The 25,800-nt window shown below is 46.0% G+C and overlaps 1 protein-coding gene across 1 annotated transcript in view; it reads right to left on the bottom strand.

Moving 5' to 3' along the window:
* LOC137544276 (olfactory receptor 10C1-like) overlaps window positions 1-7,165 on the bottom strand; it is a 14,392-nt gene extending 7,227 nt beyond the window's left edge. The window contains exon 1 of the mRNA XM_068265334.1: window positions 7,088-7,165. Coding sequence (XP_068121435.1) covers window positions 7,088-7,165 — 78 coding nt within the window. The remainder of the gene's footprint in view (window positions 1-7,087) is intronic.
* Window positions 7,166-25,800: the final 18,635 nt, after the last annotated feature.

The raw sequence follows: 25,800 nt of genomic DNA, 5'->3' as shown, positions 1-25,800 counted from the left end.
TGTGTTTGAAGCAGAAAGAAATAAGAAAAAGGGATACATAGCAGTGACTGCAAGCCAGATAACTAGAGATTAAGGTGTTGGGGAGGTTGTGGGCCCTGTGGCGCCTCTTAGTCTAATAGCAATCAGTGTGTGACGGCTGGGGTGGGAGGGATGGGGGGCACACTTTGGTGTCTCAGCCTTGGGTGCTGGAGGACCTTGTCCCTGCTCTGCATGTTTGGCAGTTTAATTGCCTTTGTGTCCCAGTCCACTGTGTCCACCCTTGCTTAATTTTGCCCTAGGCCATGGCCTTTGTGGCCTTGCTTCAAGTCCAACCACATAACCAGCGGGGAGATTCATTTTATAAATGTTCATGTTTAGGTGCTTGGGGCTTTTTAAGGGACATTGGAGAGAGAAGCAGAACCCCTTGTTACTCCTAGTGAGCATCAGGACTCTGATATCATCTCTATGCATAGTGCCATGAATGCAGTGGCATAGCTAAGGAGTTGTGGGCCCCGTTGCAAGTTTTACAATGGGGCCCCCCAAGCACTCTATACATAACAATTGATACGGTGCACCAAAACCTGCCAACGACAACCACAGCATCAGAGGTGCAAGAAGGGGATGGGGAGCAGCTTGTTAATGATTACCTCTGTTCAAAGTATCTATAGAAGTGATTATTATGAGCACAGGACCAATAGGGAGCTAATACTGCAGTTGAGGGAGGGCCCCAAGGGCCCCGATGCAGTTGCTACCTCTGCAAACCCTATTGCTACGCCCCTGCATGGATGGTTGCCTTATTGATCAAAGATTAACCATACATCGGATATGAGAGGATATCGCATATGTCTCTAGAAGATGAATTTTGATGGACTGTAAGATCCGCAGAAGCTGCGGCTGCGGGCACGCAGGGTGTCTCTGCAGCCGCCTCGCTTTCCTGCTCAGGGACTTCGCCCGTTCCTCTGGCGTCTAGTACGCCGAGGACGGGGTTGACAATTGCCCATAGGGTTGCTGTATGGCGCGGGCGCGCGCAGAGACAGGGCCTTTATGTGGGGAAAAGGCGCGTCAGCTGACCAGCTGGTCGGCTGACGTCAGAGGAGACTAACGGCGCTCCGGATTAGCTGATTGAGGTGGGCACGGCCGTGGGGTCTCCTCTGCTTCAAAAGCCTTCAGTGTACACTCGCAACCTGTCTGCTGTTGCGAATGCTTATGTGTTAGCGCTCAGACCTTAGATAGTATCCGGTGTGCTTTGATCTGGGAGGAAACCAGGGATTTCACACAAGACTAGGATTATTGTATTATTGTATCCTAGCCGACACGCGGCGTAGCATACGCCGCATAAGAGGGTAGAGGGCAGGAAGGGGGTATTGTGCACAGCAGCGGGGAGGGGGGTTGGACCCCCCCTCAACTGGGTCCCCCATGTGCACTCCCCCTCCAGCTTAAGCTCAGCAGGAACCCCCCCCCCCCTCAACTGGGTCCCCCATGTGCGCTCCCCCTCCTGCTAAAGCACAGTAGCAGCCGTCACTATTAGTAAGAGGCAGCGGGCGGGGATCACTCACCTCTTCCGTGTTCCATCGTGCGTTCCACTGTCGTCACTTCCTGCAATGCCGCCCACTGTATTGGTGTAATTTGCCTTTTTAAAACAGAAGGAAATCTGCAATAATTCAGCTATAAGTGAACATTTGTAGTTACCCACAATGCACCACTACTAAATATGCAAATTATTATTTTTTTTACCCTTGGGAAGTCAAGCAAGCCTATAGCTTTAAGTTTTACACAGTCATATCAAACCCACATGTAACAGCCTATTTCAGATGTTTGGTCCTCATCAGTACATGGCAGGGATTGATACGGCTATATGAGATAGGGCTTGGACCAGTACAACAGAGTAACCAAGCAGCTCAGGGTGACCCAAACCACTCGGAATGTATAGGGGGATAAAAGGGACCAAAAAGACCTCCTACTAAAAAAAGCAAAGCTTGGTGTAATTTGCCTTCCTAAAACAGAAGGAAATCTGCAATAATTCAGCAATAAGTGAACATTTGTGATTACCCACAACGCACCACTACTAAATATGCAAATTATTCCTTTTTTACCCTTGGGAAGTCAAGCAAGCCTATAGCTTTAAGTTTTACACAGTCATATCAAACCCACATGTAACAGCCTATTTCAGATGTTTGGTTCTCATCAGTACATAGCAGGGATTGATAAGGCTGTATGAGATAGGGCTTGGACCAGTACAACAGAGTAACCAAGCAGCTCAGGGTGACCCAAACCACTCGGAATGTATAGGGGGATAAAAGAGACCAAAAAGCCCTCCTACTAAAAAAAGCAAAGCTTGGTGTAATTTTCCTTCTTAAATCAGAAGCAAATCTGCAATAATTCAGCTATAAGTGAACATTTGTGGTTACCCACAATGCACTGCTACTGAATATGCAAATTATCCCCCTTTGCCCTTGGTTTGATATGACACTTCTTCTTCTTGCTTGGACCAGCCCCTTCTTCTTGCTTGGACCGGCCGTGGGGGCAGGGCGCTACTTCTTCTTCTTGCTTGAAGGTTGCGTATATACTCGCAAGCAAGCCGACCCGCATGTAAGCCGACCCCCCAACTTTCACCTGAAAAAAACAGGGAAAAATGATTGACCCCCATATAAGCCGGGGGTAGGAAATGCTGGCCGCCTTATTCCCCTAGTGTGTCCCAGTATAGCTAGTATAGTGCCCAGTATCGCTAGTATAGTGCCCAGTATAGCTAGTATAGTGCTCAGTATAGCTAGTAAAGTGCCCCAGTTTAGCTAGTATAGTGCTCAATATAGCTAGTATAGTGCTCAGTATAGTGCTCAGTATAGCTAGTGAAGTGCCCCAGTTTAGCTAGTATAGTGCTCAGTTTAGCTAGTATAGTGCTCAGTATAGCTAGCATAGTGCCCCAGTATAGCTAGTATAGTGCTCAGTATAGCTAGTAAAGTGCCCCAGTTTAGTTAGTTTAGTGCTCAGTTTAGCTAGTATAGTGCTCAGTATAGCTAGTATAGTGCTCAGTATAGCTAGTATAGTGCTCAGTATAGTGCTCAGTTTAGCTAGTATAGTGCTCAGTATAGCTAGTATAGTGCTCAGTATAGCTAGTATAGTGCTCAGTATAGCTAGTATAGTGCTCAGTATAGCTAGTATAGTGCTCAGTATAGTGCTCAGTATAGCTAGTGAAGTGCCCCAGTTTAGCTAGTATAGTGCTCAATTTAGCTAGTATAGTGCTCAGTATAGCTAGTATAGTGCTCAGTATAGTGCTCAGTATAGCTAGTATAGTGCTCAGTATAGCTAGCATAGTGCCCCAGTATAGCTAGCATAGTGCCCCAGTATCGCTAGTATAGTGCTCAGTATAGCTAGTAAAGTGCCCCAGTTTAGCTAGTATAGTGCTCAGTATAGCTAGTATAGTGCTCAGTATAGCTAGTATAGTGCTCAGTATAGCTAGTATAGTGCTCAGTATAGCTAGTATAGTGCTCAGTATAGTGCTCAGTATAGCTAGTATAGTGCTCAGTATAGCTAGCATAGTGCCCTAGTATCGCTAGCATAGTGCCCCAGTATCGCTAGTATAGTGCTCAGTATAGCTAGTAAAGTGCCCCAGTTTAGCTAGTATAGTGCTCAGTATAGCTAGTATAGTGCTCAGTATAGCTAGTATAGTGCTCAGTATAGCTAGTATAGTGCTCAGTATAGCTAGTAAAGTGCCCCAGTTTAGCTAGTATAGTGCTCAGTATAGCTAGTATAGTGCTCAGTATAGCTAGTATAGTGCTCAGTATAGCTAGTATAGTGCTCAGTATAGCTAGTATAGTGCTCAGTATAGTGCTCATTATAGCTAGTATAGTGCTCAGTATAGCTAGTATAGTGCCCCAGTATAGCTAGCATAGTGCCCCAGTATAGCTAGCATAGTGCCAGTATGGGTAGGTGGGTGGGTAGGTAGGTGCTGCCCCTCCCCGCCCCCCCCTGCGGCCACCGCTGCTATTACCTTAGGCGGCGCTGCTTCCTCTATCCCCGTCCTGCTCCGATAACTAACTACTTCACAGCAACGCGCCCCTCGCTGCTGCGGCTTCCTCTAGCGGCGATGCCGTTACTATGGGAACCGCTCTCTATGGTTTCCTTCGTCATCACAGCAGCGGGGGGGGGCGCGCTGCTGTGAATTAGTTAGTTATCGGAGCAGGACGGGGATAGAGGAAGCGGCGCCGCCTAAGGTAATAGCAGCGGCCGCGGGGGGAGCGGAGAGGGGCACCACCTACCCACCCACCTACCCATGACTCGCAAGCAAGTCGACCCCCCAACTTTTGGGCCACTTTTGGGGGGTGAAAAATTCGGCTTGCTTGCGAGTATATACGGTACTCTATTATATATATATATATTTTGATATTCTGTGTATGACTCTGGCTATCCGCTGACCCTGCTCTTGCTAATCGATTCTGTACCTCTGCCCATCTGACTCTGTTGCTGAACTCTGCCTGGTATCTTACTACTCTCTTGCCTGCCGATTTTGTACTGTACCTGCCCGCCTGTTGCCGATCCAAGCCTGTCTGACCTCTCTACTCACCAGTGAGCCCTTGTCACTGGTGAGGTGCTCTCTGATAGTCTGATAGTACCCACCAGCTCTTTTGGTGAGGTCTAGTCAAACTATTCAGTTACTGTTGCACCAAGCACTATACACCTTGCTATTCTGCTAGCTATACGTGTATTATTGGTGATGCTGCAGATCACCACATAATCAGGTATAGCGTCTGTATTATCTGTGATACTGCAGATCACACATAATCAGGTATAGCGTCTGTATTATCGGTGTGATACTGCAGATCACACATAATCAGATGTCTGTGTTGCTACACCAATCGTTACATGGACGCTCTGGATCCCGAGAATTTGTGGGCCCAGTGAGTTTCATGAATGGTGACATATAGGACTTTTCTCCGAAGTTCTCCCCTAGCAGGTCATTTTTCATCTTTTGTTTAAAATAACTTTTCAGTACTCTGCAATTTAAAAAAAAGTACCAAATAGTTAATAAAAAAAGTGCTGTCAAATTATTCTGAGTATTTCCTTGCTTACTGGTGCCCTAAGTGGCATTTTATTGCTAAGGTGTGAAAATATCACCTAGGCAGTGGCATAGCTAAGAAGCTGTGGGCCCCAATGCAAGTTTTACATTAGGGCCCCCCCTAAGCACATTAAACATAACAATTGATATGGTGCACCAAAACCTGCTAAGGGGAGTAGGACAGCCACAGTGTCAGAGGAGGAAGAAGGGACAGGGGAACAGTTTGTTAATGATGAATACCACTATTCAAAGTATCTATAGAAGTGATTATTATGAGCACAGGACCAACAGAAAGCTAGTACTGCAGTTGAGGGAGAGCCCATCAGGGCTCCTCTGGCCCAAGGGCCCCGATGCAGTTGCAACCTCTGCACCCCCTATTGCTACGCCCCTGCACCTAGGAGAAAACTTGTGAAAAAAAAGTGAATTGAATAAGGGCCCAAACAACAACATCAACAAAACATTTTAAAAGCGTTTTCTCTCATAGAACCCAGAGCGCATACGCTTATCAATGATGAGAACATAGTGGTGGTTTGTGATGTGTTACAGGGTAAAAAGTTTTGTGATCATAAATGCCAGACTAAACAGGTGGCTTTTCAGTTTTTACTTAAACGCCTCCAGGGTCACGAGACAGGAGCCCTTGAGAAAGCGGGTGTGGACCCTGCGATACTTGTGGGGCAATCCTTGGGATGTTTCCCTGATCTCCTCCTGACTGCTACAAGCCCAGCACTTGGCAACCTTCACTACGGACCCGGTGTAGTATCACTGTATTCCGCACTCCATTGCACTACTGGCTAGTGCATTTGTATGCTGCTCCATTCACAAATGCACTTTAGTGGGTTTAGGTTGTTGTAATGAACTGGGGCAGCTGCGGCAAACAGTACCGCTGCCGCAGCTGCCTCCGTGCCGCTGCCCGTCCTCCCGGCATCTAGGACGCCGAGGACGGAACATTTGCTCTCTCAAGGGGTCCCTGTCTCGCACGGGGGCGCGCACAGACGGGACCTTTATGCTAAGAGGAGGCTCCTCAGCTGACCTGCTGGTCGGCTGACATCAGAGGAGCCTAAGGGCCCTTTTCCACTAGCAATCGCTAGCGTTCACGCTGAACGCTAGCGATTGCTGAATCCCACTTACCGGCGATTCCCCGACGTTCGCGGCCGCGATTTTGCTATGCTATGCACTGCATAGCAAAATCGTGGCAAATATCGCTCCGCCGCGCGTTCGCGTTCCCGGCAAAAACGAATCGCGGTAGTGGAAATGACCTACCGCGATTCCTATGTTAAAAAGCAAACCGTAGCGATTGTAAAATCGCTAGCGGTTTGCGTTTTTGCGCTGGTGGAAAAGGGCCCTCACGGCGCCCAGGATTGGCTGACTGCAGTGCCAGTGAGGTCTCCTCTGCTTCTTAAGCCTCCGGGCTTCATTTTGACACAGTCTGCTGTCGTGAATACATCTCGTGTTAGCGCTCAGACCTTAGACTACATCCCAGGTGTTGAAACCAAGGATTTCACACCTAGACTAGGATATTGTTACATTGTTGTTGTCTATTCTGTGTATGATTCTGGCTATCCTCTGACTTCGCTCTAAGCTTACTGATTCTGTGCCTTTGCCCATCTGATTAGTTACCGAACCTCTGCCTGATTACTGATTACTCTTCTGCCTTACGATTATATTCTGATTCTGTCCTCTCTGTTGCCAACCCTTGCCTGCCTGACCATTCTACTCACCAGTGGGTCCTCGCCACTGGTGAGGTGTTAGTTTCTCCAGCTCCTCTGGTGAAGTTATTTGCTAGTGACCGGTTGCTCCTGCTCCTAGGCTGCAGTACAGTCTAAATTGCCTGCTCTTCAGGTGATCAGTAGTTGCAGTACTGTTTGTACCTCCTGCTCCTAGGCTGCAGTACGGTCTGAATCGCCTGCTCCTCAGGTGATCATTAGTTGCAGTACTGTCTGTACCTCCTGCTCCTCAGGCTGCAGTACAGTCTCAATCACCTGCCCCTCAGGTGATCACTAGGCTGCAGTACTGTCTTGATCTCCTGCCCGTCAGGTGATCACTAGGCTGAAGTACTGTCTGAATCACCCGCTCCTCGGGAGGTTCTATCTCTTCAGTTTTAGTACCTCCAGCTTGCTGTGGTTTGTACTTCATTATACGGTCAGTGTACCGATAGAACCTCACCAGCCCCTCTGGTGAGGTCTCGCCAAACTATTAAAGTTACTGTACTCTATTACACAGTCAGTGTACTGATAGTACCTCACCAGCCCCTCTGGAGAGGTCTCGTCAAACTATTAAGTTACGGTTGCACCAAGCACTACACACTCAGCTCCTTGTGCTGCTATACTGGTATTATTGGTGATTCTGCAGATCACAAATAATCAGGTATAGCGTCTGCATTATTGGTGATTCTGCAGATCACCAAATAATTAGACATCTGAGCTGCGACACCCAACCGTTACAGAACAGCAGACCAGAAAAAGTATGGAGACACTCTGCAACCGGGTCGATGTGTTAGCCACTACTGTTAATGAACTCATCAAGACGGTTAACGCACAACAGACTCAGATTGAGCAACTGACTGAGTCAGTAAACCGCTTACTAGACCCTAATGCATGAGTGTCACCCCCTTCTGTGATCGAACCGAGGGTGCCTCCACCTGAGAAATTCTCGGGGCATCGCTCGGATTTTCGTAATTTTAAGCATAGATGTTTGTCATATTTTAAATTACGACCCATCTCTTCTGGTACGGAAGGTCAGAGGGTCACCTTCATTAAGACATTGTTGTCTGGAGATTCGCAGTCCTGGGCTTATAGTCTTCCTACTGTACATGAAGCCTTGGTTTCAGTGGCAGAATTGTTTAAGGCTATGGCCGTAATTTACGATGATCCTGATTTGGCAGTAACTTCTGAGAGGAAGTTAAAGACCCTCAGGCAGGGACACAGTCCAGTTGAAGTTTATGCTGCTGAGTTCAGGAGATGGGCGGTGTCAGCCAGGTGGGGGCAGTACGCACTCTTAGACGGTTTCTTATCAGGATTGTCTGATGCCGTATCTGATCTCATGTTGGGTCATCCAGAGCCCAAGACCTTGGATGAGGCTATATCTTTGGCCATCAAAATTCGCTATCAAAAGCAAACTCGGGCTAAAGCCCCAGGAAGGTTCTCTTCTTGTACTTTCTCAGCTCCTACGCCTTCCTCTCCACCCGCTGACGAGCCAATGCAGATTGGACATGCCAAGCTCTCAGAGGTCGAGAAAAATAGAAGGCGTGCAGAGAAACTATGTTTGTATTGCACCGACAAAGGGCATATGGTTTCTGCTTGTCCCAAGAAGGCAGAAAACTCTATCGCCTAGGAGTAGCTGGAGGTACTACCCTAGGTGATCCAGTTTCACCTCTAAATAATAAACGTGTGTTACTTCCATGCTCTATCACTTGGGAGGGCCAGGTTCACACTACCCAGGCTTTTATAGAGTCGGGCTCCGCGGTTAATGTCATGTCTAAAAAATTCGCTGATCAGTTTGGGTTTCCTTTGACTCCTGTGGGACAACAGATTAAGATTATGGCTGTGGACGATTACCTACTGCCGCTTACCATCACTCAGACTCCTGTATTGTTGTGTCAGATTGGGGTCTTGCACAAAGAACAAATGCAGTTTTTGGTACTTGAGATGTCCACTTCCACCGTCATCCTAGGGATGCCGTGGTTAAAGAAGCACTCCTCGGATATTGATTGGAGTACCAGACAGTTGATAAGCTGGTCTCCATACTGCCATGTTCACTGTCTGGAGCAGGTTCCTCTCGTGGCTACTGAGTTACAGGTGCATGAGGCCGTTGAGCAGGATCCAGAACCCTCTGAGGAGGAGATCGGGGTAGATTGGGCATCTGAGTTAGCCCCTTTCCAACAGGAGATCCCTGAAGGAAAACCGGAGGGGGTTCTTTTTGTTCCCCTCCAACTTAGATTTAAAGTCTTACAGACATTTCATGCTCATAAAAATGCTGGTCACCCTGGGGTGGCTCGTACCCAGGAGCTATTAAGTTGTAGTGTGTGGTGGCCCTCAATCAATTCTGACTGTAAAGACTTTGTGGGGAGCTGCGCTGTTTGTGCCAGGAGCAAGACGTCCAGGCGGGCTCCTGCTGGTACTTTGCAGGCACTCCCGGTGCCCGAGGAACCTTGGACACATGTGTCCATGGACTTCGTGGACGAACTGCCTCCTCTGAGGGTAAAACGGTCATATGGGTGGTAGTCGATAGGTTTAGTAAGATGCCACACTTCATCCCCTTCAATGAACTCCCCTCCGCACATGAACTGGCAGAACCTTTCATACTTCACATCTTCAGACTCCATGGAATTCCAGAAGATGTGGTATCTGACAGGGGAGTCCAGTTCATTTCCCGTTTCTGGAAAGCCTTCTGTCATCAAATGGGGATGAAGTTGTCATTTTCCTCCGGCTACCACCCACAGACTAACGGCCAGACCGAAAGGGTAAACCAGGGCCTTGAACAATTCCTTAGATGCTACGTGGCTGATGCCCAGTCCGATTGGGTTAAGTTTTTACCCTACGCTGAGTTCGCGCACAACAATTTGAGGTCTGCATCATCAGGGTTTTCTCCCTTTCAGATTGCCACGGGGAGATCACCCAAATTTTCACCGCTGCCAGTGGTGACGTCACCGTTTCCAGTCTGGAACACTGGTCAGAAACCATGAAAAACATCTGGAAAAAGGTGAAGGAAAATTTAAGGAAAGCTTTTTCGGTTCAGAAAAAACAAGCTGACAGAAGACGTTCTGTGGAATGGAAATTCGCACCGGGAGATTTGGTGTGGATTTCCACTCGGCATCTGTCCCTAAGGCAGCCCTCTGTTAATTTGGGTCCCAAATTTATAGGGCCCTTTTCCTGTTTCTAGGAAAGTGAATAATGTTACTTACATGGTGTCGCTCCCACCCAGTTTCATGGGTGGTAGGACATTTCACTTGTCACTTTTAAAACCTGCTGTGTATGTGGATTCCACTCCCCCCCCCTGTGATAGTCAATGGAGAGCCTGAGTACGAAATAGAACCGATCTTGGATTCCCGGCGAGTGCGCAATTCTTTGCAGTACCTGGTCCACTGGCGAGGGTATGGTGCAGAAGAGAGATCTTGGGTACCACTCTCTCGCATGCATGCGGAGGAACTCAGGGAGGAGTTTCATAGGTTACATCCAGATAGGCCGGGTGGTGCATGTTCGGAGTCCACGCCTAGAGGGGGGGGGGTACTGTAATGAACGGGGCAGCTGCGGCGAACAGCACCACCGCCGCAGCTGCCTCCATGCCGCTGCCCCTCCTCCCGGCGTCTAGGATGCCGAGAACGGAAGGTTTGCTCTCTCAAGGGGTCCCCGTCTCGCGCGGGCGTGCGCACAGACGGGACCTTTATGCTAAGAGAAGGCTTGTCAGCTGACCTGACCTCACGGCACCTAGGATTGGCTGACTGCAGGGGGCATGCCAGTGAGGTCTCCTCTGCTTGTTAAGCCTCCGGGCTTTATTTGGAAAAACACAGAAAGAAAAAAAGAGAGAGGAGCGCTCTCTGGTGTATTAACTTTTTAATTTGTGCTTCTAAGCGCAAAGCAATAAAATAACACGTACAGTGTATCTGTAAAATCAAGGCACATCACATAAGTATAGTACGTCACCACGTCCTGATGTTGACTCGACCGCCTGGTACGCCTCCGCACTATGGCCAGTATTGCGGGGAATCCTAGGATTGAAAAGTGCCGGCGGGATCTGGATCACGGGGACTCGGCAGCTGCCCTGCGTCTATTGCGTCATGATGCGTTTCGGCGTTCCACGCCTTCGTCAGATGACGCAATGACGCTTAGGGCATAGTGAAATAGACGGCTGGTTGCCATGGTACCCGAGCGGCTACGATGGCCGCTCAGGGACACAAAGCCTCCAGCACTGCCTGCAACGGGGAGTGTATCTCGTTGCTAGGCAATTCAGAGGCTTATAAATAGAAACATCGTCTATTATGATGGCGGAATAAGGCGCGCATAAAATGAAAATACTTCGAAAATTTGGATAAAATAATATCACAAAATCCTTGGATTCCCCACGTTCTTATCAACAACTAGAATATATTTAGTAACCATCTATCAGATGCCGTAACTGATCAATGACTTGGGGAAAACTCCATAATTTGCATCTATTTTCTCTAGGCAAGCTGTTTCACTTTCTATAGCTGAAAATAGGCACTTTAAACGCCTTGGATTCGTTCATACAAATAAGTACATAAGATCATTTATCACATTAAAAAAGATAAAAGTACCTATATGAACAAGTCATCAGGCAAAAGTTCACCTTTGCATGAAAAGACATATATACATATATAAACATATAAATACGCCTCATGAACTATGGTCTAGCGATTTGTATTTCCTTAAACCGTTTTCTAAGCGCTGTATCATAGGTATCCTACAAAAAGGCTAAAGATGTACTCCAACAATTTATGCATATCAATAAACAAATCATTGTACTCATTTCCAGCAAGGTACAGTATGTTCATTATTCATCAATTTCCAGGGGTACACAATAAAAGAGAAAAATAAGGAAAAAATAAATTAAATTAAAATAACCTGCTTGCAGCACCACAATCACAATAATGTTGATTGTGGCAATGCAAACAGCATACAGTACAGGAAATCAACACACATATACAGTTCCAAAGAGCAACAGCTGTTGCAGGTAACAAATGAGCCTTAGAGATGAGCGTAATGACCTAATTACGATTTTGCGAAATTTCGCGTAATTAGTGTAATTACGATTATGGCCGTAAGTACATAATCGTAATGAAGAAGGATTTCGCGAAATTTCGCGTAAGCGTAATTTTCGCGTAATTTTCGCATTACAGTCGTATCATGCCGTAATTTCGCATTAAACGCTACCGTAATTTCGCGTTAAACCGTAACGCTCCGTATAATATAAAAAAGCCGCCGACTTTAAGGGTTAATAGCAAAGCCCCCTTAAATGCTAAGAGCCTCAAATTTGGAGAATATATTAAGGAGATCAGGAGGAATAAGAGGAAAAAAAATTTTTTCAAAAAGACCTTATAGTTTTTGAGAAAATCGATGTTAAAGTTTCAAAGGAAAAATGTAAACATTTAAAAACCCGCCGACTTTAACGGTTAATAGCAAAGCCTGCTTAAAGTTTAGGAACACCAAATTCCCAGGGTATATTAAGGGGATCAGTGGGAATAAGAGGAAAAAAATTTTTTTCAAAAAGACCTTATAGTTTTTGAGAAAATCGATTTTTAAGTTTCAAGGGCGAAAATGTCTTTTAAATGCGGAAAATGTCAGTTTTTTTTGCACAGGTAACAATAGTGTATTATTTTCATAGATTCCCCCAAGTGGGAAGAGTTTTACTTACTTCGTTCTGAGTGTGGGAAATATAAAAAAAAAACGACGTGGGGTCCCCCCTCCCAGACCTCTTTAACCCCTTGTCCCCCATGCAGGCTGGGATAGCCAGAATGCGGAGCACCGGCCGCGTGGGGCTCCGCACCCTGACTATACCAGCCCGCATGGTCCATGGATTGGGGGGTCTCGGAAGGGGAGGGGCAGCCAAGCTTTCCCCTCCCCCTCCGAGCCCTTGTCCAATCCAAGGACAAGGGGCTCTTCTCCACCTCCGATGGGCGGTGGAGGTGGAGGCCGCGATTTCCTGGGTGGGGGGTTCATGGTGGAATCTGGGAGTCCCCTTTAAAAAGGGGTCCCCCAGATGCCCACCCCCCTCCCAGGAGAAATGAGTATAGAGGTACTTGTAGTACCCCTTACCCATTTCCTTTAAGAGTTAAAAGTAAATAAACACACAAACACATAGAAAAAGTATTTTAATTGAACAAAAAACATAACCACGAAAAAAGTCCTTTAATATTCTTAATTAACCATTAATACTTACCTGTCCCTTTAAATAAATGATCCCACGCAATATCCTCGGAAATGTTCTATCAGTTACAATGTAACAAAGTTATTATGTAACAACTTTGTTACATTGTAACTACGCCGCACCCGACGCCACTCGCCGCTCAGCCGCCGCATACGCGTCCGTGCAGGACGCTAAGTCCCCGCAGCTCCCGCTGTCCACCCCGCCCACATCTGTCACCCACATGTCACCCACATGTGGGTGACATGTGGGTGACATGTGGGAGAGGCGGGGAGGGCAGCGGAGCCGGCGGGGACTTAGCGTCCTGCACGGACCCGACAGAGCTCTGAGCTATATAGCTCAGAGCTCTGAGAAGCATCTTTGTATTTGGGCTCCAAGGAGCCCCATTGGTCCTTAGCAGACCAATGGGGTTCCTTCAAATCAGAAGGAACCCCATTGGTCTGCTAAGGACCAATGGGGCTCCTTGGAGCCCAAATACAAAGATGCTTTTGAGAGCTCTGAGCTATATAGCTCAGAGCTCGGGTCCTGCAGCGCAGACGCGGTGGCGGCGGCGGCGGTGAGTGACGTCGGGTGCGGCGTAGTTACAATGTAACAAAGTTGTTATATTGTAATAACTTTGTTACATTGTAACTGATAGAACATTTCCGAGGATATTGCGTGGGATCATTTATTTAAAGGGACAGGTAAGTATTAATGGTTAATTAAGAATATTAAAGGACTTTTTTCGTGGTTATGTTTTTTGTTCAATTAAAATACTTTTTCTATGTGTTTGTGTGTTTATTTACTTTTAACTCTTAAAGGAAATGGGTAAGGGGTACTACAAGTACCTCTATACTCATTTCTCCTGGGAGGGGGGTGGGCATCTGGGGGACCCCTTTTTAAAGGGGACTCCCAGATTCCACCATGAACCCCCCACCCAGGAAATCGCGGCCTCCACCTCCACCGCCCATCGGAGGTGGAGAAGAGCCCCTTGTCCTTGGATTGGACAAGGGCTCGGAGGGGGAGGGGAAAGCTTGGCTGCCCCTCCCCTTCCGAGACCCCCCAATCCATGGACCATGCGGGCTGGTATAGTCAGGGTGCGGAGCCCCACGCGGCCGGTGCTCCGCATTCTGGCTATCCCAGCCTGCATGGGGGACAAGGGGTTAAAGAGGTCTGGGAGGGGGGACCCCACGTCGTTTTTTTTTTATATTTCCCACACTCAGAACGAAGTAAGTAAAACTCTTCCCACTTGGGGGAATCTATGAAAATAATACACTATTGTTACCTGTGCAAAAAAAACTGACATTTTCCGCATTTAAAAGACATTTTCGCCCTTGAAACTTAAAAATCGATTTTCTCAAAAACTATAAGGTCTTTTTGAAAAAAAATTTTTTCCTCTTATTCCCACTGATCCCCTTAATATACCCTGGGAATTTGGTGTTCCTAAACTTTAAGCAGGCTTTGCTATTAACCGTTAAAGTCGGCGGGTTTTTAAATGTTTACATTTTTCCTTTGAAACTTTAACATCGATTTTCTCAAAAACTATAAGGTCTTTTTGAAAAAAAATTTTTTCCTCTTATTCCTCCTGATCTCCTTAATATATTCTCCAAATTTGAGGCTCTTAGCTTTTAAGGGGGCTTTGCTATTAACCCTTAAAGTCGGCGGCTTTTTTATATTATACGGAGCGTTACGGTTTAACGCGAAATTACGGTAGCGTTTAATGCGAAATTACGGCATGAACGAAACGCGAAATTTCGCGTTGAAAATTACGCTTACGGTATTTTCAATTACGATTTTAATGGCAATTTCGCTACGCTAATTTCGCATCGTAATCGCAAATTTCGCATGCGTAATTATAGTAATGCGAAATTACGAAAATTTCGGCTCAACTCTAGCCTTAAAAGAATTATGAGTGAGTAACTAAGCACATATTGCTAAATATAGGGGGCTACTTCCAAGCTCTCCTTAAGACCTACCGGGGTCAAGGAGTTAAAGGGATACTGTAGGGGGGTCAGGGGAAAATAAGTTGAACTTACCCGGGGCTTCTAACGGTCCCCCGCAGACATCCTGTGTTGGCGCAGCCACTCACCGATGCTCCGGCCCCGCCTCCAGTTCACTTCTGGAATTTCTGACTTTAAAGTCAGAAAACCACTATGCCTGCACGCCCGTGTCCTCGTTCCCGCTGATGTCACCAGGAGTGTACTGCGCAGACACAGACCATACTGGGCCTGCGCTGTGCGCTCTTGATGACATCAGCGGGATCGAGGACACGGCAACGCAGGCGCAGTGGTTTTCAGACTTTAAAGTCAGAAATTGCAGAAGTGAACTGGAGGCGGGGCCGGAGCATCGGTGAGTGGCTGCGCCAACACAGGATGTCTGCGGGGGACCATTAGAAGCCCCGGGTAAGTTCAGCTCATTTTCCCCCGACCCCCTACAGTATCCCTTTAAACTTAAAGATCCAATATGTTTCACGTTCACACAATCTCTTGTATCTTAATCCCTTATTCAATTTTTTTGCAATGACCTCAATCCCCATAACTTTCAGGCTCTCCGTCTGACCTTCATGACATTCTGCAAAATGTCTGGGTACAGAGTGCTTTGTTGACTTATCCTGTATGTTTCTCCTGTGTTCTCCCAATCGTTGCCGTAGAGGTCTGGTGGTCCTGCCTACATAGTATTTGTTGGGGCATCCACAGGACAGCAGGTAGACCACAAAGGAGGAGCCACAGTTGATAAACTCTTTTATTTTAACTGGCTCACCATTACCATCCGTGGCCTCCAGGGCACGGTGTTGTATATACATACAGCATCCACAACGTTTCTTGTTACATCTGAAATTTCCCACTAATTTTGGAAAAAAACGATGAACAAGGCTTTTCAGACTGGTAATTAGTGATGTTACTTGGAGCAATCTGTTTTTTAATCGACCTGGCCTTTTTGAAGATTACTTCCGGGTTTTTAGATAGTTATTTTATTGCTTTGCATGGTGACGTACTATACTTATGTGATGCGCCTTGATTTTACAGATACACTGTACGTGTTATTTTATTGCTTTGCGCTTAGAAGCACAAATTAAAAAGTTAATACACCAGAGAGCGCTCCTCTCTCTTTTTTTCTTTCTGTGTTTTACCAGTTTTTGCTCTGATCCCTGAGTAACATTGGAGCAGCACTCAAGGGTGATTTAACGTGTGGACATCGAGATTGATTGAGCGCAGTGGAACTTAGTACTTTGGGCTTTATTTGGACACAGTCTGCTGTCGTGAATACATCTCGTGTTAGCGCTCAGACCTTAGACTACATCCCAGGTGTTGAAACCAAGGACTTCACACCTAGACTAGGATATTGTTACATTGTTGTTGTTTATTCTGTGTATGATTCTGGCTATCCTCTGACTTCGCTCTAAGCTTACTGATTCTGTGCCTTTGCCCATCTGATTAGTTACCGAACCTCTGCCTGATTACTGATTACTCTTCTGCCTTATGATTATATTCTAATTCTGTCCTCTCTGTTGCCAACCCTTGCCTGCCTGACCATTCTACTCACCAGTGGGTCCTCGCCACTGGTGAGGTGTTAGTTTCTCCAGCTCCTCTGGTGAAGTTATTTGCTAGTGACCGGTTGCTCCTGCTCCTAGGCTGCAGTACAGTCTGAATTGCCTGCTTTTCAGGTGATCACTAGTTGCAGTACTGTTTGTACCTCCTGCTCCTAGGCTGCAGTACGGTCTGAATCGCCTGCTCCTCAGGTGATCATTAGTTGCAGTACTGTCTGTACCTACTGCTCCTCAGGCTGCAGTACAGTCTCAATCACCTGCCCCTCAGGTGATCACTAGGCTGCAGTACTGTCTTGATCTCCTGCCCCTCAGGTGATCACTAGGCTGAAGTACTGTCTGAATCACCTGCTCCTCGGGAGGTTCTATCTCTTCAGTTTTAGTACCTCCAGCTTGCTGAGGTTTGTACTTCATTATACGGTCAGTGTACCGATAGAACCTCACCAGCCCCTCTGGTGAGGTCTCGCCAAACTATTAAAGTTACTGTACTCTATTACACAGTCAGTGTACTGATAGTACCTCACCAGCCCCTCTGGTGAGGTCTCGTCAAACTATTAAGTTACTGTTGCACCAAGCACTACACACTCAGCTCCTTGTGCTGCTATACTGGTATTATTGGTGATTCTGCAGATCATCTAATAATCTGGTATAGTGTCTGTATTATTGGTGATTCTGCAGATCACACATAATCAGGTATAGCGTCTATTATTGGTGATTCTGCAGATCACCAAATAATCAGACATCTTAGCTGCGACACCCAACCGTTACAGTTGTATATTTAAGGATTATATGTATTTGGTGAGTTCCCTTTTGCACATTTTTTTTTACTGTTTGCACTTTTTTGGCTCTGTAGGTTTCACTAACCTCATATTTTATGCACATTGAACCTGGGATCATTAATTGACACAGCTCTCATTGAACTGACAAGATGGCTAAAGAGCAGGTTTATTATTGCTCATTTTAAATGGTTTTATGTGATTGAAATATCTTGAAATTACTAAAGTAACTTATCATTGGTATAAATATAATGGGATCTCCCCACTGGTAGCTTTGAGACACCACCCTGACTTCCTGCCGGCCCAGTCAGATGCCTGGTTTAAAATTAATGGTGTTGACGAAGACATCAGGATTTACCATGTACATGGTTTGAGTGTCGTAGACACCAAAAAGTTAGATTTAGATCTAGACAGAGCTAATATCTGGGGGCTTATCCAGCTGAGAAGTTTCTATCGAAAATTAAAGGCAAAAGAAGGGAACAGATTTACCCAATTAAATGACTTTGAACTACTGTTTATTAAAAAAAAAAAAAAAGGCCACCGAAGCTCATTTCTAGACTCTATAAATTCCTAGGCACATATCCCTCTGTTACGCTACTCCCCTTCTGTCAGAAATGGGGAAGGGACTTTGGCTCATCTCTAGACAGTACAATCTGGCCAACAATCTTCCAACATCTATGGTCTATCAAGAATAGACAATTACAAATAGTACAATATAAGATTATAGCTAGGTGGTACCCAAGTCCCTCGAGACTGCAACATATAACTGCAAGTATTAAACCGTGCCGGAGATGTAATGGTATAAATAATGATTTAATACACATGTGGTGCTCATGCCCCATTATTATCTCATTTTGGAACAACATTATGACATTCTGGAAGCCTTCAGCTGGATTCGCCCCTTGCTCTGTTTGGGACTTCTAGAACATCAGTCAGTAGTGCTCATTGCTTCTCCCATTTGTTTCAATTGGGTCTTTGTTCTGCTAGGAGATTAATTGATAGATTCTTTGGAGGACAAACTGCCCCGGGGCTGCAGGACTGGATCTCTGACATGTATAAAGCGGTAGATATGGAGAGCATTGAGGTGGTAGAAACCCATTCCTCATTGGGAGGTATGAATCTAGGGGAACAATGGGAGAAGCTATTGAGTAATGAGCCTGAAGAGTTCCTGTCCTTGGATAAGTGGAGCAGAAGAACAAGTGAGAATAGGAGGAAGAAAAAAGTAAATAGGGGAATAAAGATGGAATTTAAGACGGGTTGAGAGTGAGATATTATGCGGGATTGAATGATTGGATGTGTGAATCTTTGTCTGTGTTTTTACTTTGTGCGCGTGGGCGTGTATGTCTGTGTGTTTTGTTTACATACTGTTTCTTTTCCGTTTTTCTCTCTCCTCCAATAAAGGCATGCAGACTATGATGCAAACGTGGGCCCAAAGCCACAGGAGCACAGCAATGAAGTGCATCTTCCAAGCTGGGCAATAAACTGAGCTGAGGTCCGTATAAAAAAAAAAAAAAAAAAAGAAAGAAATATCTTGAAATAAAGCTGTAACTGAAACACTTTCCAACAGATGTTGCTGTGATTTAACCATTCCTTTCTTTAATTGTAGCAGTAAAAATGCTTCTGTACCGTATTAGCCAAACAAGTTATGTAGGTAGAAACAAACAGTCTTGTAAAAGTAGGCTGAGGACGGAGGCGTGGGAGCGATCCGTGTGCATGGGTCTGAAGGAAGCCCCAGGTATGTATAAAACGTTTATTTTTTATCATCTCTGGTTTCCTTTAGGGCTTTTTCACAGTGGGACATTAAAGGATACCCGAGGTGACATGTGACATGATGAGATAAACATGGGTATGTACAGTGCCTAGCACACAAATAACTATGCTGTGTTCCTTTTTTTCTTTCCCTGCCTGAAAGAGTTAAATAACAGGTATGTAAGTGGCTGACTCATTCCTGACTCAGACAGGAAGTGACTACAGTGTGACCCTCACTGATAAGATTTTCCCCTTTTAAAACTCAGAAAAATGACAGTAAACATTTTTCCTTTGCATTTTTAAAATTGATTTTCTCAAAAAATAGTCTTTTTGAAAAAATATATATTTTTTTAATTATACCCACTATTCTCCTTAACATGTGTAATTTTGGTGACAAAAGCAAGTATGGGCGCTTTGCTATTCACCACTAAAGTCGATACAAAATGATGTGAAAATTATACAAAATTACGAATGATTACAAAAAATCGATTGAATTTACAAATAGTAATTATGTATAGGTGCAATTGCAAAAATGTATGCAAAATTTCACTTAATTGTAATTAGCTGATTATGATTATCACTACTACTTATCAGGTGATCACTGTGAGCTAATCACAGAAATCATAGACCGGCTGTATTAAAACAAGGCTCTGGTCCATAAGGGGCAAAAGACCTGCGGTCCAAAATGAGTTAAAACACGCTTTCTCATTAACTGCAGTGCATTTGGGAAAAATGCCCACATATTTTCTGGAATATTTTCCACTGTGCAAAAATGTTTTTGTGAAAAAAAAATGTGGAATAAGAATGGCCATATTCCCTCATCGCTAGAAGTGAATTACTAGCTTGCTAATATCTAACAAGAAGGTTTCGGGGGGAGGGGAGATTGCTCCAAAGGGTTACTCCATATTTGTGTTTTTGAAAATATTGAAAATTGCATTGGATTTACATACACAACAAGTTTTGTGGTCAAACCCCTGTCATGGGTATATATAAGATGGCTGAGCACAGAAGCACTTGAAATAGTTAAAAATAACACTGAACTTAGTGGAACAAAAATCTTGCACAACGCACAATGAAAAGTCTTTATTCCACGTATAGTTGCTATCTAAATTCACTGATCTGTGTTCTGTGGTTGTCTAGCCAGATCAAGGCATTACTTAGGTACAGGTAGTTGCTCCTGTGGCCCCTCTTATCAGCAGCTGTGAGTAGACTGCAGGAGCACTGCTGAGGCTCTCTTCCCATACAGTAAACACTGAGGCTTAACCCCTTTAGTCAGGGGTGCCTCTAGCCATTTTGTCACTCCAGGCGAGACATCCTGTGGCGCCCCCCCCCCCCCAAAAAAAAAAAATAATAACTGTAATGCAGCAGCGTTTTACCAGAAAATCATAAAATACACTTATTGCGGCATGGGTTCACCAAAAAAAACCATTTATTGCGGCATGGGTTCACCAGAACCTGGTGATGGGAGCACAATCAAGGAGGCCCACAGATGCCAAGACTGGGTATGTGCAGTAGCTGCAACTAGTGCTTTCAGAGGGGGCTGCAACAAAAGCGAGCAAACTGGGGGACACTGAGGGACCTGACAGGCTACAGGATGCTGGAAGGAGCCCCAGGCAAGTAAATAAAATCCACTTTTTTGGGTGCCAATTCAGTGCTACTTAAGTGCAGAATACGACCCTGTACATTATCTGCAATACTTAAAGTACCACTGAATTGGCCTAAAAAATTCGATTTAACTTACCTGGGGCTTCCTCTTTGCCCCTGCAGTCCATATGTTCCTTTAAAGCGGAATATAACCCTGCAATTCAACTTTGCTCTAAAATATTATTTACAGCATATTATATGCAAAAAGCATTTTTTTTTACTAGACCAGCATTGGAAGGGTTAAACACAGAGGTTTAAAGTTCCGTGGAGAGATATGCAGAAGTTCAGATTGTTACATTCTATCTAGTTATATGTATCTATTGATAAATGTTACACACTCTTTGGCTGTCCTCCAAGCTCCTTCTCAGTCAGAGAGATGAGTCACATTCAACACTTAGATACATTTATGTAAACAAAATGTATCTATTTCAGCTTCTGATGCCTCTGCAAAAATCTCCAGGAACTTTAAAGCCCTGTGTAACCCTTCCAATGCTGGTCTAGTAAAAAAAAAAACGCTGGTTGCATATAATATACTGTATATAATGTTTTAGAGCAAAGTTGAAATGCAGGGTTATATTCCGCTTTAAGTGTCCATCTGGTCTGGTCCATTCTCCTGCAGCCAACTCCAGTAAAGTTCCACACTGAGCCAGTTATGGACTACTTCACGTGCACAGCCCTAGCCATGCATCTCCTTGGTTGCGTTCTAGTGGACAGGACCATTCTGCGCCTTTATAGTTATAAGCTTTAATTAACATTGCAGGTGCAGTACACTCCTTGCCACAGCAGTGTGACCAAGGAGATGCAGGGCCAGGGCCACGCATGCACTGTAGTTCCTGAATTCTGGGGCTGACAGCAGTAGAACGGAGTGGCTCAGAAGAACACAGAGGGAGGCACTATTATTATTTATATAGCACCAACAACTTCCGCAGCGCTGTACAGTGTCTTGTCACTTAGCTGTCCCTCAGAAGGCCTCACAATCTAATACCTACCATAGTCCTATGTCTATGTATGTATCATGTAGTGTATGTATCATAGTCTGGGGTCAATTTAGGGGGAAGCCAATTAACCTATCTATATGTTTTTGGGATGTGGAAGGAAATCTGAGTGCACAGAGGAAACCCACACAGACACGGGGAGAACATACAAAATCTGTGCAGATAGCGGGATAGCTGGGATTGGAACCAGGGACCCAGCACTGCAAGGCGAGAGAGCTATCCACTATGCCACCGTGCCTCTAGTTAAAGGTTACCTGAGCGCAAAGCATTAGGAGAGACGGGGGAGCAGGCATGAATGGTGAGCTGTCCTCATGCCCACTGCTCCCCTTGCTCTCCTCTGCCCCGCTCCTTTCATGCCTGACTCCAGCGAAAAGGGGCTTTAGGTATGAAAGAAGGGGGCAGAGGAATGGTGGGCGTCAGGACAGCTCACTATTCATGACCGGATCAGTGAATAATGGCGCACAGCGCCTATGCATAACAATGGCGCCGCATTAAAAAGATACGCTTATCGCTATTTATCGTTAGTACTGCATAATAATGGCGCACAGGCGAAAAAAGAAGAAAAACGGCACACACTAACGTTATTTATCAATAGTGGCACACACTAACGTTATTTATCAATAGCGCCCTTCATAAGCCAAACTGCAGACGTTATTTAACTGAAAAATGGTGAATGGATTTAATGTAGCACTGTCAAGGTTAGGGTTAGGCACCACCAGGGGGGTGGGGTGGTTAGGGTTAGGCACCACCAGGGGAGTGGTTAGGGTTATGCACTAACCGGGGGGGTCTTAGGGTTAGGCACCACCAGGGGGGTCTTAGGGTTAGGCACCACTGTGGGGGTCTTAGGGTTAGGCACCACCAGGGGGGTCTTAGGGTTAGGCACCACCAGGGGGTCTTAGGGTTAGGCACCACCAGGGGGTGCTTAGGGTTAGGCACCACCAGGGGGGGGGGTTAGGCACCACCAGGGGGTGGTTAGGGTTAGGCACCACCAAGATGGGTGGTTACGGTTAGGCACCACCAGGGGGGTCTTAGGGTTAGGCACCACCAGGGGGTCTTAGGGTTAGGCACCACCAGGGGGGTGGTTAGGGTTAGGCACCACCAGGGGGGTTTAGGGGTTAGGGATAGGTACAGAGAGGGTTCTGTGTGTTAACGCTAAATAACAATAAGGCTTTAACGGTAAATAGCGATAAGCGGCAAATGGATTAGCAGCAACACCATGCGCCATTATTCTCAGGCGCCATTTTCAGATGGATCCATTCATGCCTGCTCGCTCCCCCAGTTTCTCCTAATGTTTTGAGCTCTGGTATCCTTAAAATGAAACCTAAAGGTACATACTCGCTGGAAGATGGATCAGGGAAACCACGGCGACTCAACAAACAAGCATTTCTTAATCTATATTCCTAGCGCACAGCACACGACCGGCGCAAACGAGAAATCGCCGGTTGTGAGAAAAATCCCACTAAAGTTACATCTTGGGTATGTGCCTTTAGGGTTATTAGAAATGAATGACAAGGGCAGGAGGGGAGCTGACTAATTAGGCTGACCCCGGGTCATGGTTGGACAGGGAGTATGTGTGCTGATAAAAAGGCTCCCTTCCACCATAATCCCTGTCTGTTTAGCAGCATCTCCCTGCAGACCAGCCCAGACAGTGGATGCAGCAAAAACAAATCCAAGGGAAGAGAGACTCACAGGAAGGGACAGTTCCTGCCTGTCCCCACGGAGAGAGACCTGCTGGCATGTCATGCTTTCAGCACGTGGGACAAGGCAGCCAGCAAGTACACACAACATGAGGAGTGCAGAGACTCAGCAGCACAAACCTTTCTGTGCTGGGACTGTGGGACGCTGAGCTGGCTGTCACTTGTCACGCTGGCTACTCTCTGCTCTGCACTGCAAACTGTTTGAGAATCGAGCTGTCTTACTTCTGTTTCTGCGGTCACGGTGGCAAGAGAGGGCTGGAAGCGGAGGCGGAGCCGGAGTCTGACTGGGCAGGCTGGGAGGGACAAAGGCTGTGCTGAGCTGTATTCAGGAGACTCCACTGCACTGAGAGAGAGGGCGGTCCCGTAGGCAGAACACTGAGAACGTGTGAGCTGTGCAGCTCTGCAGTAGCAGCAAGTAGTCCCTCTGCGTTACGCTCCTGCCTTCTCCTCCGCTCTAGGCAAGAATTTATACTTGCCTGATGGCTCAGACGGCTGTGCCTTTAGTGCTCCCTGCAAGGTGAAAGCAACTTCTAAATTTCAACTTCTTTTGGGTTTCTATAAATTGTAATGCAGTTGGCTGATGGTGTAATGGTTAAGGGCTCTGCCTCTGACACAGGAGACCAGGGTTCGAATCTCGGCTCTGCCTGTTCAGTAAGCCAGCACTAATTCAGTAGGAGACCTTTGGCAAGTCTCCATTACACTGCTACTGCCAATAGAGCACGCCCTAGTGGCTGCTGCTCTGCTCTGGCACTTTGAGTCCGCAAGGAGAAAAGCGCAATATAAATGTTATTTGTCTTGTCTTGTTTAATGAAAAATGTTATGATCTATAACGGTTATGATGCCGTGGTTAATATTTTAGAGCAGAGAGGAGATTCTGAGTTCAGCTCAACTTTAAAAGTTTAATCCAAGCAGTCAAATAAGTCATTTTTGGTTCATTGATCTTTTTCTGAATTTCAAGTTTTTCTGGTAGAGTGTAAGAATAGATGTAGTTCAGTTATCAAATATTTGATTATATAAATGTTAAGCTCCAACAACATTCCTGAGGCATCGGTGGACACTCTGCATGACTCAAAAATACTCTACACTGAACAAGGGTTCCATGATTTTACAATGAGAAGATAATCATGCGAAGATGCCTCCCCAGTCTGGTCAGCCAAAAAAAAATAAATAAATAACCACACATGAGGTATCTGAGGAGTCCACATGGCTAAGTGTAAAGAATTTTGATGAACGTTGTGGATATGAAGAAGCTGTCAGCAAGGTGAGTTCAATGAATGTTGACAGCTGGCCAGAAGAGAAGAGAAGACACAGCAAGTCACAAGTTTTAACTTACAATGCAAGGAAATCTTAATAATTTCCACAATTTTGCCTTAAAGAGAACCCGAGGTGTGTTTAAAGAATGTTATCTGCATACAGAGGCTGGATCTGCCTATACAGCCCAGCCTCTGTTGCTATCTCAAACCCCACTAAGGTCCCCCTGCACTCTGCAATCCCTCATAAATCCCAGCCATGCTGTGAGGCTGTGTTTACATCTGTAGTGTCAGTCTCAGCTGCTCCCCCACCTCCTGCATAGCTCCGGTCCCTGCCCCCATCCCTTCCCTCCAATCAGCAGGGAGGGAAGGGATGCAGGCGGGGACTGGAGTTCTGCAGGAGGCGGGGAGAGCAGCAGACTGACACTGTAGAGATAAACACAGCCAGCTCTGACAAGCTGTTTGTCAGCAGCGTGGCTGTGATTTATGAGGGATTGCAGAGTGCAGGGGGACCTTAGGGGGGTTTGGGATAGCAACAGAGGCTGGGCTGTATAGGCAGATCCAGCCTCTGTATGCAGATAATATTCTTCAAACCCACCTCGGGTTGTCTTTAAAGGAGTCATCAGGCCATTCTAATCAATGCCCCCCGCTGCAGCTTTGCTGTCAGCCGTTTGCCGCCGCTGCTTCCCAATCCCCAGCAATGACGTCAGGTCGACCTGGAGGTCGGCCTGTACTGCACGAGCGGCGCTGTCAATCACCGCCACGTGGCGCAGTAGTTCTGTGGAGCATACTGCGAAGGCGCAGTAGTTCTGTGCCTGCGCAGTACACTCTGGTCCACGTGGAGGTGATTGACAGCGCCGCTCGCGCAGGCGAAGTACAGGCCACTAGGTCGCTTGCTGGGGATCGGGAGGCAGCGGTGGCGAACAGCTGGTGGCGGAGCTGCAGCGAGGGACATGCTGGGAGCTTGGGGCTGGACGAAGCCCCGGGTAAGTAGCACTTATTTTGCTTAGAATGGCCTGATGACTCGTTTAAGGATTTCTATGTTTTTGTGATTATGGATACATTCTGGATTCAACTTTTTGATTCAAAAACCAAAGAAAAATAAAAGCAGTAGAACACTATGGATTTTTTTTTCTGACACAATGTCACACACAGATCTATTTCAGCGAGATGATGTTCCATGTGTTCTTTGAAAGGGTAGGGTCCACAACTGTCTTTGTTTTTTTATTGGGTGTAACCCTCTTTTACTAAAATAC

Source organism: Hyperolius riggenbachi, chromosome 1, assembly GCF_040937935.1.
Source record: "Hyperolius riggenbachi isolate aHypRig1 chromosome 1, aHypRig1.pri, whole genome shotgun sequence".
Lineage (NCBI taxonomy): Eukaryota > Metazoa > Chordata > Amphibia > Anura > Hyperoliidae > Hyperolius > Hyperolius riggenbachi.
This window is presented reverse-complemented; position numbering and strand designations above follow the sequence as displayed.